The 13,920-nt window shown below is 39.2% G+C and overlaps 2 protein-coding genes across 2 annotated transcripts in view; both read right to left on the bottom strand.

The window, feature by feature from the left end:
- Window positions 1-13,920, bottom strand: part of LOC104428611 (LEAF RUST 10 DISEASE-RESISTANCE LOCUS RECEPTOR-LIKE PROTEIN KINASE-like 1.2) — a 72,262-nt gene that overhangs the window by 57,180 nt on the left and 1,162 nt on the right. The gene's annotated exons all lie outside the window — the stretch shown is intronic.
- Window positions 12,643-13,912, bottom strand: LOC120290864 (PR5-like receptor kinase). The gene has a single exon (XM_039307405.1). It carries the CDS (start codon window positions 13,786-13,788, stop codon window positions 12,643-12,645), a length of 1,146 nt encoding a protein of 381 aa, XP_039163339.1. The 5' UTR covers window positions 13,789-13,912.

Here is a 13,920-nt window from a genome sequence, read left to right as displayed (position 1 = left end):
ATCCCCTCTGATTGGGGTAGTTCAAAAGAACAGATGTTTGCATGGATTTTGACACGGGTAAATATGAAGCTGGAAGGATGTAAGGAAAACTTGTTGTCTAAAGCAGGAAAGGAAGTCCTCTTGAAAGCAATAGTTCAGGCGATCCCACAATATGCAATGTCGATATTCAAAATCCCAGTATCTATTTGCAAAGCAATAGAACAAAAGATAGCTTCCTTTTGGTGGAAAAACAATGAAAGAAAAGTTGGAATTCACTGGAAAAGTTGGCATCTAATGAAAATGAGGAAAGATCATGGCGGTATGGGTTTCAGAGACCTCATTACATTCGACAAAGCTATGCTAGGAAAGCAAGCATGGCATCTAGCAGAAAACTCTCCCACACTATGGATCCAACTTTTGAAAGGCTTATATTTTCCTAATACATATTTCTAGCATGCAAAACAGGGTCAAAGAGCTTCATGGGGATGAAAAAGTCTCCTAATTGGGAGGGAAGCTATCTAAGAATCGTCCCAATGGTCTGTGGGTGATGGACAATCAGTCAGAGTATGACAGGATAAATGGCTAAAGCGGGGTATACTAATCGGACCTACTAATAGAGAAGACCCTGAGCGTGTTAACGAGTTAATTGACAAGCAGACTGGTTCATGGAAAGAGGATATAGTACAAAACACATTCGAAGATAGCATTGCAGATGAAATACTGGCCATTCCCATCCCAGCTACAAGTGTAAAAGACAAACTAGTGTGGAATGCAACAACATCAGGCAACTACACAGTCAAAAGTGGGTATAATCAACTCAGGAGAGCAAAGATCAATTTAGCACACAATGAAGCATCAACTTCATACCAGAAGCCAAGAGAACTATGGTGCAAAATCTGGAATTTGAGGACTATCCCAAAAATAAAAAAAAAATTATGTGGACCCTTTGTCAAAATGCGCTCCCTACGTCAGAAAACTTAAGTAGAAGGAAAATCGCACCTGAGTCGACCTACCAGCTCTGTAAAAAGAACCTCGAAACAAAGGAACATCTGTTTTTTCTTTGCCCCTGGACAACAAAGATTTGGTCAGACCCACGCATCAGTATACCAATTCAAAGAAGGGGACTAACAAGCATAGATCGGTGGATCCTTCACTATAAGCGAGCCTTACCAAAAGCGCCACCCCTCGAGCAAGTTGCTGAACTGCTCTGGTTCATGTGGAAAGCAAGAAACGAGGCCATTTTCAGAGGGAAATCGCTGGATCCGCAGGGAGTTATCTCGAAAGCCCTCGCAAAGCATGAAGAATTCAAAATGCTGGAACTCAAAACGGGATGTGCGTGAGGAGAGAGATCATACCCGCATGACGAACTGGAACCCCTACACCGAAATCGCTGAAAATCAACGTCGATGGAGGTCTCCGAGTAGGTGAAACCAGAGGATCGATTGCTGGTGTATGCAGGGACGCGGATGGAGTTCTTCTTGGAGGGTTCGCACGCCAAGTTAGATTGCAATCTGCACTCCAAGCTAAAACCTAGCTCGCTTGAGGGGATGAAGCTCGTGCACGAATGGGAGAAGGAAAAGGCAAAGTGAAAGTACAATTGTTGAATCGACTCCTCCATTTGCGGTTCATGCTTTATTGGGGGAAGGACAAGTACCGTGAGACATTGCAGCACAAATTGAAATGGGCCGAGCTTCTCTGTCTTCTTCGCCTCACATAAAAATTACTCATTGCTTTAGTGAACAAAACAAAATTGCTGATTGGGTTGTTAAAGCCCAGCTCGACCATCGCCTCCTGAACAATTGGGTTTCGAGTACACCACAACCACTGTTTGATTTTCTTTGTTCTGAAGCCCAGATGGGTTCATGTTCTATGTTCTCTACTTAAGTTGTGTTGGGTATAACGGATCCTCGAAAACCGGATTCGACACTAAATCGAACCCCTAAAACGATGCGGAAGATGAAGCTCGGGAAATCACGTATCACCGATCCTAAAGCATACCACGGATTCGAGCGTACCTTGTTAGCCACAGATTAAACACCAATGCTGAAAATCGAGGAAGAAATTCTGATCCGATGATGTCAATTTGCCTTGAAAGGGAAACGGCGTCGCCTTAAGCGTTTAGAGGGAAAGAGAGAGTGAGGAACGTGTGTTAAAATGGCCAAAGGGTTTATTCTCTCTCTCTCTCTCTCTCTCATCCCTTTTATACGTTCCCTTATCAACAGGCCCTAATTCTGTGGGCCGGGCTTTTAGGCCCAACATGAGCGGACGGGCCTTAAGCCCATCTCATATAAAAACCATCATCTCCCACTCGCATATGGTGGGCTGAACAGAATTCTCTTTACCTCTCTTCAACATTCATACTGGTGAATAATCCGTGCGACCAGCATACTTTGAGAGCTCGTTGCCATACATATGTTAGGAATATATAGCAGCTCATAATGGGCATCACATCCTGAGTAGATTTAGTATGCAGTACCCTAGATCGATTGATCACATTCATATCTCTTTTGATCTCTATCAAACAATAATATATATATATTGTATTCACAATTATGATTATCACAAAGACAGTCATAATTGGTTAACCGGTGAATACAAAAACTACAATGTGATTCTCCAAATTCGATCTTCCTCTTCCCTTCAAACTCTCAATTTCAGTTCAGCTTGCTTTTCTAGAAATGCCCCATTAGATCGAATCAACTCATGACCATTGGCAACATCCTAAGATAGCAAACACTAAATAGAAATCTTGAGAATAAGTAAGAGTCATGAGGGGGCTAAAAATTGAGGAACTCTTTTCCTCAAGAGTCTCACACGTCATAAAAGTTGAGATCAAACTTTTTGCCACTCTTATTGGTCGGCTCATGCATACATAGTATGAAATACATATTATGGTATTAACTCCTTTCCCATAGAGCGTATGTCTACACCTTCAATACCGTACAGATGATAGTTCAGATATACCCAATGTCTAACTTGAGTTCACGTATCTACTCATTCACAAAATTCATCAGAACTCACATCTAGCATCATAGACAGATAAGGTAAAATATGTGGGGTATTTTACTTTCGGACATAGTGAGTATTATGTCCTCATCTTAACACCCAGTTAAGGCGACATACGTATTTTAAGCTTGAGCTCTCGATTATCACCTAGATAATAAGCTTAAAAACAGTCTCATCTCTATTTATCACACAGTAAATAGAGGTGATTACCCGTGTGAGTGGGCTAATCTTATATCTGTCCGACATACTTTCTCAACTTAAAGTAATGCACTGAGCATTAAGATGCATAAAGATTAAACGAAGATTCATAGGCATTAATGATGAAAAACACAAATTCATCAAATGTGAACGCTTAGGGAAATTACTATATTCAGTACATCAACCTCTACGCAATCCTAGAGATTTCATATGGCCACAAAACACATATCTAGATATTGGCTTTGTCATAGGATCTGCTACCATTCTATGCGTAGTATGTACTCTAAGTTCACATCTTTTCGTGCAATTATATCATTGATAAAATTATACTTGGTATGTTCTATATGTTTGGTCTTGCCATGATATTTTGGATCTTTGATTTACGCTTTTGCTGCTTGGCTATCACAGTTAACCAATAATGAATCTGTAGCACTTCAAATAACACCTAAATGATCCAATAATCTCTTAAGCCAAACATTTTCTTTTATTGCTGCTGATAATGCCACGAACTCAGTTTCCATCGTGGACAAGGCTATACACTTTTGTTTCTTACTGCTCCAACATATGGTACCATTATTCGGTAAAAAAACAAACCCAAAGGTAGATTTTCTTTCATCTAAATCTCCTCTCCAATCAGCATCAGAATAGCCTTAGAGTCGCAGATCATTTCCATAATAACTCAGCGTATAATCAGCAGTCCCCTTTAGATACCTTAGTATTCATTTAACGGCTTTCCAATGTGCTTGACCTGGATTGGATTGGTATCTGCTCACCATTCCAACTGTAAAACATATGTCAGGTCTTGTACACATCATAGCGTACATCAAGCTCCCAACAGCACCAGCATAAGGAACATGTTTCATTTGTTCCTTCTTTTGTGGAGTCCTTGGACACAGTCTGTGGCTCAATCCCTCGCCTTTAGTAATATGAGTATCTATGGGTTTACAATCTTGAAATCTTAACTCCAAGAATGTATGCAACATCACCCATGTTTTTCATCTCAAAGTTGGAACACAACCAACTCTTGACATTATTAACAAACTCCATATTACTTCCGGCAATTAGTATATTATCAACATATAATGATATGATCACAAATTGATCCTTGGATCTTTTGATATATACACAATGATCCTTATCTATCATTGTAAAGTCATATGCCATTATGACATTATGAAAACGTATATACCATTGTCTTGACGACTGCTTAAGGCCATATATCGACCCCCAAAGTCGACATACCTTTTCTTCTTGGCCTTTCACTATGAAACGAGCAGGTTGTTCCATATATATTTCTTCCTCTAATTCTCCATTGAGGAAAGCAGTCTTTACATCCATTTGATGTAACTCAAGATCCATACTAACCACTATTGCCAGAATTATGCGAATCGAGGTAAATCTCACTACAGGAGAAAATGTTTCTTCATAATCAATTCATTCATGTTGATTATACCTATTCGCCACAAGGCAAGCCTTATGCCTTTATATCGAGCCATCAACTTTACGCTTTATTTTGATAACCCACTTGTTCCCAATAGCTTTGCGTCCTATTGGAAGATCAACCAGTTCCAAACTTGGTTTGACTTCATTGACTCCATTTCCTCTTTCATTGCATGAATCCATTTTCCCTTACTAGGGCAATTTAGAGCCTCATTAATATTTCTTGGCTCATTCTTATCTTGCGGAGCAATCATAAAAGTTTCCCCTTCAATGTCAAAACTTCAACGGGGAATACTTTGGCGACTTGTTCGCCGTATGTGAGATTGTACACTTAGCACATCATTCCCCATTATGCTTCCACTCGGATTAGATAATGACGATATCATCTCATCATGTGGTTGTAATTGAGAATGAGTTGAATTCAATTCATCACTTCTCATATTACTCCCACTTGGACGAACTCCACCAATATCATTATCTTGATCCAAGGTTTCAAATAGGGGTAATCTTCCCTTATTTTTCCCTTCTTAGGAAATTCATCCACTAAGAATGTGACATCCCGTGATTCAAATTCAGTTATACTCTCACTTTCCTGCTCACCTATGAACACATACCCTTTCGAGTATTCAGAGTATCTCATTAAAATACTCTACTTTCCTTTAGGACCCAATTTCCCAAACTTGTGAGAGGACATATGAGTATAGGCAGCATAACCCCATGGCTTAAGTAAACTTAAGTCCGGTTTTCTACTTGCCCATAACTCATATGGAGTGGAAGTAACTGATTTGGAAGGCACCCGGTTAAGTATATAGGCAACAGTTAACAACGCATCACTCCAAAAAGTGATATGTAAGTTAGCATGCGCCATCATGGACCTAACCATTTCCAGTAGGGTTCTGTTTCTTCTCTCTGCAACACCATTTTGTTGAGGAGTATATGGAATAGACAACTGTATTTCTATTCATTTTCATCACATTATTTTCTGAACTCATTAGATAAATATTCTCGACCTCGATCGGATCTCAATACTTTTATTTTATTGTCTAATTTGATTTTCTACCAAGTTCTTAAACCTTTTGAAACAACTTAATGCTTCAGATTTATGAGAAATTAAATAGACATATCCGAATCGAGTATAATCATCTATAAAAGTGATGAAGTAAACAGCCCCATGCCTTCCTCTCACATTCATTGAACCACAGACGTCAGAATGGATTAAATGCAGAGGAAATTCAGCTCTTTGACCTTTTCTAAATGGCTTCCTTGTCGTTTTCCCTACTAGACAATGCTCATATATGGGCAAATCGACTTTTTCAATGTTGCCCAACAAGCCCTCTTTGGCCAGTCTATTCATACGATGTTGGCCAATATGGCCAAGTTTAGCATGCCACATAATCACATCATTATCATATGAAGTAGGAGACGTGAAACAAGGGAATAACAAATATTGACATCACTACAGTCAACATTTAGTACAATAAAACCATCCAGAAAGTGACCACAACCATAGTAGTTTGTATCCAAATACAAATCTACACTGCTATTACGGAAGTTCATCACTAAAACCAAGCTTAACCAACACCAAAACAGACACAAAATCTCGACGAATCTCCTGAGCATATAGAACATCATGTAGGAACAAGGTGTGTCCATCACGCATGTTCAATTGGCAGGTGCCAATCCCTTTAACTTCATCTCTGGAGTTATATCCCACATAGATCCACTTAGTTCCAGTTGGTACTCGTCGGAATTCCATGAAGGATCCTCTATCATTCGCTACATGATCTGTTACTCCTGAATCTATAGTCCACAAAGGATTGGATTCAGCCAATAATACAGAACTTGACACATAAGCAAAGTTCTCAAATATACAAGAGGTGTTTACCTTCTTTGGCTCACGACAATCGCGAGCATAGTGACCCTTCTTGTCACAATTGTAACACCTCACCCTTGACATTTTCTTCACTTGAGGACGTTTTCCTCTCTTGTGTTAGTTAACTCTTGATCTCTTACAATAAGGACTTGATCCTTTGCATTCCCACATATTGAATGAATCAATACGCTTGCGCTTAGAGCTCAAAGCCCTTTCTAAGCTAGAACCAGTATTGCAAATATCTATTTTCAGCTCACATGCCGTTAAGCGGTCCTCTACCAGCTCAAGGTGGCGCACAACATCCTCAAGATCTTCCATAACATGGTCAAGAGTTTCTAGTGCTTCTTGCTTTTCCAGCACATATTGAATCTTCATATTCAATATTTCACAATTCTTGCCGTTCATATCAGCAATTGCATTCTTAGTTGCTGAAACCATCGATCTGAACACATCAGACATATATGCACGAATAATTAATGCCTATCATTTATGCATCCACTTTGCAGAGACCCATCATATCAATGAATAATTTCAAGTAAGGTTTCAGAATCAAAAGGTCACTATGTTTCCAATCATCCTCCAAAATCCTAACTTAAAACTATCATTAATATAATCGTCTAATGCAAAACAAATTCTATAAAGTTACAAAAACTTCTATAACTACCCACAGCAATCAGCAATTAACAGAAAGCAACAAATAATTGACATCCAATGAAATAATAATGCTTTCAACTAATACAACAATTCATTACACTAAGTAATATGTCCAAAAAGAAATATCAACATAGAAAGAGATATTCACACCCAAAAAAAAAACTCAAACTAATCTAAGAAATAAATAGGGAATGTCCCTTCTAATTTATCAGTCAAAACATCTGAGAAAGCTGAAAGCACATTTGCCAACCATGGAAAAACTTTTGGAGAGCTCTCATATCGCCACCAAGGCGCATTCACTCTGCGCCATGTGGCGCTCAATCTAAGGGTTGAAGTTTTGGTTAACTCAATCCTATAGTACTCTCTAACAAAAGCTACCATTAGCCTCCCATAATCCGGGACCACGTTGACCTCCCATAGACGATCTAACACTGCTTGCCATTCAGGTGGAAGAGTGTTCATCAAAGCCGGCACCTTCTCAAAATCCGACATAAGATAACCATTCCAAATGATTTCCTGTATCATCTGATTGACCCTGACCACGTGTGATACTAAATCACCGTCATGCCACCGATAATCAGCTAACTCTTTCATCAGCCTTTTCAGTCTAGCTCTTCCTTCGTCCGTTCTCGGGATTGCAGGTATCCGTGCATAACGCATCATAGTTCCTGCAACAAATGCAGAACTAAAATGGATCACTTATAATCCACAATAAACAAAATGGAAAATACATAATTTTTCATGATTCATGCAACAAATGCAGAATAAAAAATTGATTACCTCTAACCCACACGAGACATAATTGAAAAAGAAACAAATCCTTTTTTTTTTTGTCAACGGTCAACGGTCAACGTCGTCGGTCAACGGGTCAGCAATCAACGATCGGTCGTCGGTCATCGGACCGGTCGGACCGGACGGACCGTCGGACCGGTCAAGCCAATCAGGCCGGGTCCGACAAACCGACCGCACGTGCCGCGCGCGTGCGCGGGCTGACGTCACGCAGACGTCAGCCGGCACGTGCCGCGCGTGCCGGAGCTCACCGGGCGGTGACCGCCCGGCCAACCGTCGTCGGCGACCAGCGCGTGCCAATTTGCCCCCGGCGTTGCGCACGTGCCGGTTCACCGACCGGTGCGTGTGGCGCACGCGCTGGCCGATGCCAGCGCTTTGGGCACGTCGTGCCCACGCGTAACGGCTTCTGACCGCGCGTGTGGGCGCGTACGGCGTCTCCCGGTGGCGCACGACATGTCGCCGGACTCGCCTCAAGGATCCCTTTCTTCCTATGCCATCAAAATTTGATTTTGACTTACGAAAACTCGGAAAAATGGGCGAACAGTGCTCGGGTGTCGGGATTTCTCGCCCCGATCCGTAGGGCCGAAAATTTTCGCGAAAAATCAATCAAAATAAAAACATCAAACAGGTCGGGAAAATGTGAACTAGGGCTCTAATACCAATGTTGGGTATAACGGATCCCCGAAAACGATTCGACACTAAATCGAACCCCTAAAACGAATGCGGAAGACGAAGCCCGGGAAATCACGTATCACCGATCCTAAAGCACACCACAGATTCGAGCGTACCTTGTTAGCCACAGATTAAACACCAATGCTGAAAATCGAGGAAGAAATTCTGATCTGATGATGTCAATTTGCCTTGAAAGGGAAACGGCGTCGCCTTAAGCGTTTGGAGGGAAAGAGAGAGTGAGGAACGTACGTTAAAATGGCCAAAGGGTTTATTCTCTCTCTCTCTCATCCCTTTTATACGTTCCCTTATCAACAGGCCCTAATTCCGTGGGCCAGGCTTTTAGGCCCAATATGGGCGGACAGGCCTTAAGCCCATCTCATATAAAAACCATCAAGTTGAAATGAAATGCAGCTTTTTGACCCCAAAAAAAAAAAAAAAAAAAAAACTCTATAGAGGTCATGGTGGTCTAAGATAAAAATGGATGATTGAGAACTAACACGTATATAAGGAAGGAGAGCAATGCCAAGTAAATGCTATAGCAGGACTTGTTTATCAATTTAGAAATTCCTTACTTGAGAGCTCAATTTGACCAGGATTCTTCTTGTTTACATTTCAGTCATTGGTCAGATCATCCATACTTGCTCAAAGTTCAGACTGTTTTACTCATATGATGAACATTATCAGGCCACATTTTTATTTATCCTGGAAAGCCAGCGCTTACGAAGAGCTTTTATTGGGAAAATAGTTGACATCTCAGATAGAACAACGTATATTTGACCCCCCCAAAACAAAAAAAAAAGAACAAGAAATAAAAACAAAGAAAACAAGATTTAGAATGTAGAAAAGCAATTGCGACGTAATGTGTGAACTGCCGTGACGTACCAAGTACAAAATAAACACTTCTAGCCTTTTATCATCAATTAAATTCTGAAACAGCTCGTGCATGTGAATTGCTGTGGAAATGGATATATTTTCAAGCTTTATTAATGATCGAATTCTAGTACGGTTTGTATTTACAACTTGGTTCAATGTTCGAAATAAAGGGTTCCGGTTATTTCTTATCCACCTGGGTATTTCCTGTCCAAAGTCGCTAAAAAACCCATCTCCTCTCATCAAAAGCCGAAGAACGACTTTCGGAAAAGATGTTTCATCGTCGATTAGATTTTGGCAAAAGAAACAGCAGGAAGAAGATGGAAAGAAGGATAAGTTGTTTGATTCCTCACAGGAAAGTGAAAAGAAGGCCTTGTTATTGGCAATTCCTTCTGCTAGTCTTGTGAGATCATCTGCTTAAATATGGTAGTTGACTTGGAAAGGGGACAAGAAGACTAGAACAAGAGACTTCTGAGAAGACCTAGGTAGAGACACTCAAGGGAGCAATGTCATCCATCACTTTACCTCTTTGATGGTGACTGGTCAGTGAAATTTGTAACCTGCAATTAGCAAACTTGCACAAATCTTGCCCCAATTGACATGTTTTTCCAAGAGCTGACTCCTATTTTCACATATTCCCTCAAGTTGGATCCTTTACAAGAGGGTAATTCAAAAAATTAAAGACCCAGAAAATTTTATCTCCTATTATGCTTATTAAAATCAAACCAAATAAGCAAAATTAGGAAAATAAGTTCAAGAAAAAAAATTAATGGGTCTTTGACAATTGGAGGTCTCTATTTGATAATTAATTTGAGTTAGTTCACGGAAACAGCTAGAAATTCCATTGAGGTAAATATCCTAAGCATAATAAGCATAAACAACAAAAGCTCTTGATTTACCCAAGAAAGATTCTGGAGAGGATTTTATGGACACTTAAATTTTAGTTGATTATTCAAGTATGAGAAATGCTTATGTGACTATCCTAATTCATTAGGAGAATAACAAACTATTTTGAACCACCCAAAAAAAAAATTAGAAGTTATTGTGGGTTTCACTTCTTAAAGAATGTGTAACTTACAATATGCTATTATTCTTACAGTAGATAGAAAACTATTATGCTAACAAAGATCTTCAAATATATATATATATATATATATATATATATATATATATATATATTGGTAAAAAAGATCTTCAAATATTCATTCTTGTAAAAGTACAAAAATTAAAAATATCAATATAATAACAAAAGTAAATAATTAAATACATGACAAATGACAGAGACAAACAAAGGAGGTTTTCTTTTTCGGTACGAGCTCTCGAACCTTTAAATAAACCTTAGCCGTATAAGTTATCTTGCGTTTAATTCTTCCGATCTCATTGGCGACATTTCTGAAACATCGTTGCTTGGATTTTCTCACTGTTTGGAGCTAGAAATTAAGCTTGATGAATGTGAGTTCAATATTTGTTACTCTCGGTCATAGTTTTGCAATGAAAACAGGAACTGAGACTCCATACATCATCAATCTAAAGTCTGAAATGATCGATGTTGAGTTGATTATTTATGCTAGCTCTTATTGTGATGGACTGACATGAATCGTTACTGCAAACTCATATATGAACTAAGCAACTAAACTGCCTACCATATGTTCGACAAAATACCCAAATTGGGTCCATATAGATTAGTCCCTGATCCCGACCTGTTTTGAGTCCGTAATTTGATTTCCATACTTGGTCAAAGTTCAGATTCTTTTACTCATATGATGAACGTTATTAGGCTATATTCTTATTTCTCCCGGAAAACCAGTGCTTGCAAGAGATTTTCTCGGGAAAATATCCGAAGTCTCAAATAGAACAATAAATAAAAGTAAAGGAAAAAAAAAAGATTTAGAATGTAGTCACAGCAACTGCAATGTAATGTGCGAACTGATTACGGCTATAAGAAAACTTTAGGTGCCATGACATACCACGTAGACAATAGATACTTCAAGCCTTCCGTTCCACTTAACCTATCAACAAGCACGGGTTCTAATCCAACCTCCACGGCTCTTTCTTGAAAGCGTCCGCCTCATCGTCTTGAAATGATTGACTTTGGCAGAATCGGTCTATTTTGTCACTGGATAATTGTCAAAAAAATTCCCTGTGCGTAGCCAATTCAAACTTAAAATTTTCAATTTTGTCAATTTACTTTAAAATCTTTTGATGATTTTTTAATGTAGTCCATCTAGCTAATTTTGGCCGAAAAATCAGTAACGTGATGGTCCAATCAATGTTAGCTATTTTATGAGACACAGCTGTGAACAATTCTTATAATTCTATTAAATTTTCAGAATTTGTTCTTTTTGTCCCTTTCTTTTTCTTTGCTTTTCTTGCTTTCTTTCTTTTTTTTTCCTTATTTCCCCACCGGTTGCCAATCACTAGCCACGGGTGAGGACCACCACAACCTCGCCCTTGCCCTCACCCCAATATAATGTTGGGAACATATGGTGAGGGCCATGATGCCCTCACCTATAGCCATCAACTAACGTATAAATAAGGGAAAAAAAAAAGAAAAGGAAAAAAATTCGTCTATGTCAGCAATGGATATCTTGACTAGACTGTAATTTTCATAATTTTTAACTAAAATTGACTAGATATACTATATTGGAAAATCATCATAATATTTAGCATTAAATTGGCAAAATTGAAAATAGAGCACCAAATCGACCGCCGTATAATAGATTTAAGATTTTTGGGACACTTTTCCCATTATGTTGATGTGCTGATAATTTGTTTCAAGAAGAAACACACATATTTATATAGTCTTGAGGTTGCTCATTTGTTGTGATTCTGTGATTAGATCAAGATGATCGCAAAAAAATAGTTATCAATTAGTAAGTTGTAACGGAAACCAGAAACCAATGAAATTAAAAGTATAATCAATTCTAGGTGGTCTCGCCATCATGTAAATTTAGCTGCATAAGATGCAAATTCGTGTTAAGATGCTTTCTGCAAGTAATTTTCTCTTTGACATGGCTTTATATAACTTCTGTTGGCTTTAGCATTGGCATCACACGTTCAACAAATACAAGAAAAATTTCGGAAGTATTCTCATGTATCTTGGTACACAATTTGTTCCTTGCGTTGAAAGGCTAGATGTGCTTATAGTACGATCTTAAATTTCACACAACCATGGACATTGAAGTGGTTGGTGATGATCTTGATGGAGAAGACAAATAAGGCTTGGGAGGAACTCGCAAACAGTCAACACTGCCTCTTAGCATATCCACCACCTCACTCATTGTTGGCCTAATTGAAGGATTAGACTGTATGCACCACAAGCCCACTATTACCATCTTCTTAGCTTTCTCTATGTCCCCTCCACTTGTGACATTATGCAGTCCTAACTCTTCTTGAAGTTCAAGACGCTTGTGAATCCAATGTGGGAAGTATATTTCACTTGTTCTCTCTGCTCCGTTCATTGTATTTTTCCTCCCACCAACCATTTCGAGCATTGTCATCCCAAAGCTATACACATCGGATTTTTGGGATATTCCTCCAATGTTCCTGCAAAATACTTCTGGCGCAATAAACCCCGCAGTCCCTCGTGCACCAAGTAGTGAGATTGTGCTCTCCTCTCGATGGCATATCTTCGCAAGGCCAAAGTCGGAAATCTTGGGGCAATAGTTTTCATCAAGAAGAATGTTGTGCGGCTTTATGTCGAAGTGTAATATTCTCGAGTTGCAGCCTTTGTGCAAGTATTCAAGCCCTTGAGCTATGCCTAGAGAGATTTGGTACAAGGTGTCCCATCCGAGATGGCCGCAACCTACCTTGAAGTAGTTCTCTTCATATATGAGTTTTTCCAGAGATCCATTGGGCATGTATTCATAGACAAGGGCCCTTTTGGTTTTGTGAAAGCAAAAACCTAGTAGTTTAACAATGTTGACATGGGAAGTTTTGCTCATGCTGTTTACCTCATTGATGAAGTCTCCACCATCTCCTTTTAGCTTGCTTAGGATTTTCACAGCCACGAGAAGTCCATCTGCGAGTTTCCCTTTGTACACACACCCGTAGCCTCCCTCGCCTAGTTTTTCTTTGAATGAGTTGGTCATTCTCTTAATGTCAGCGTAAGAATACCTTCTGGTTACTAGAATTCCACGATTTTCGAAATCGACCTCAAATTCATGACTCTTTTTCATCTTTCTGCTCCCTATGATCATGGATTTCAGCTTGGAAATTTTGTGTTGACAAAGATAGGCTAGGACTATAATAGCGACACCAAATGCACTGATTGATGCACCTGTGAAACCAAAGGACATACAAAGCATAATTAGAGATAATCATTTTCCTGGGGTTTTAATAGTCCTACTTTCTGTTAAATACTGTCCAAATGTCTGCATTTTAATTCGTAAGTACGCATAAGCAATTTTATTTTCTACTTACCAAGAGCACCTTTTTCA

The sequence above is a fragment of the Eucalyptus grandis genome, chromosome 2 (assembly GCF_016545825.1).
Source record: "Eucalyptus grandis isolate ANBG69807.140 chromosome 2, ASM1654582v1, whole genome shotgun sequence".
NCBI lineage: Eukaryota > Viridiplantae > Streptophyta > Magnoliopsida > Myrtales > Myrtaceae > Eucalyptus > Eucalyptus grandis.
The sequence above is the reverse complement of the archived record's forward strand: the minus strand, read 5'-3'. Positions and strand labels throughout refer to the sequence as shown.

Coding starts and splice junctions, on each gene's coding strand:
- LOC120290864 (XM_039307405.1), bottom strand. CDS start 13,788: ATGCTTTGTATGTCCTTTGGTTTCACAGGTGCATCAATCAGTGCATTT.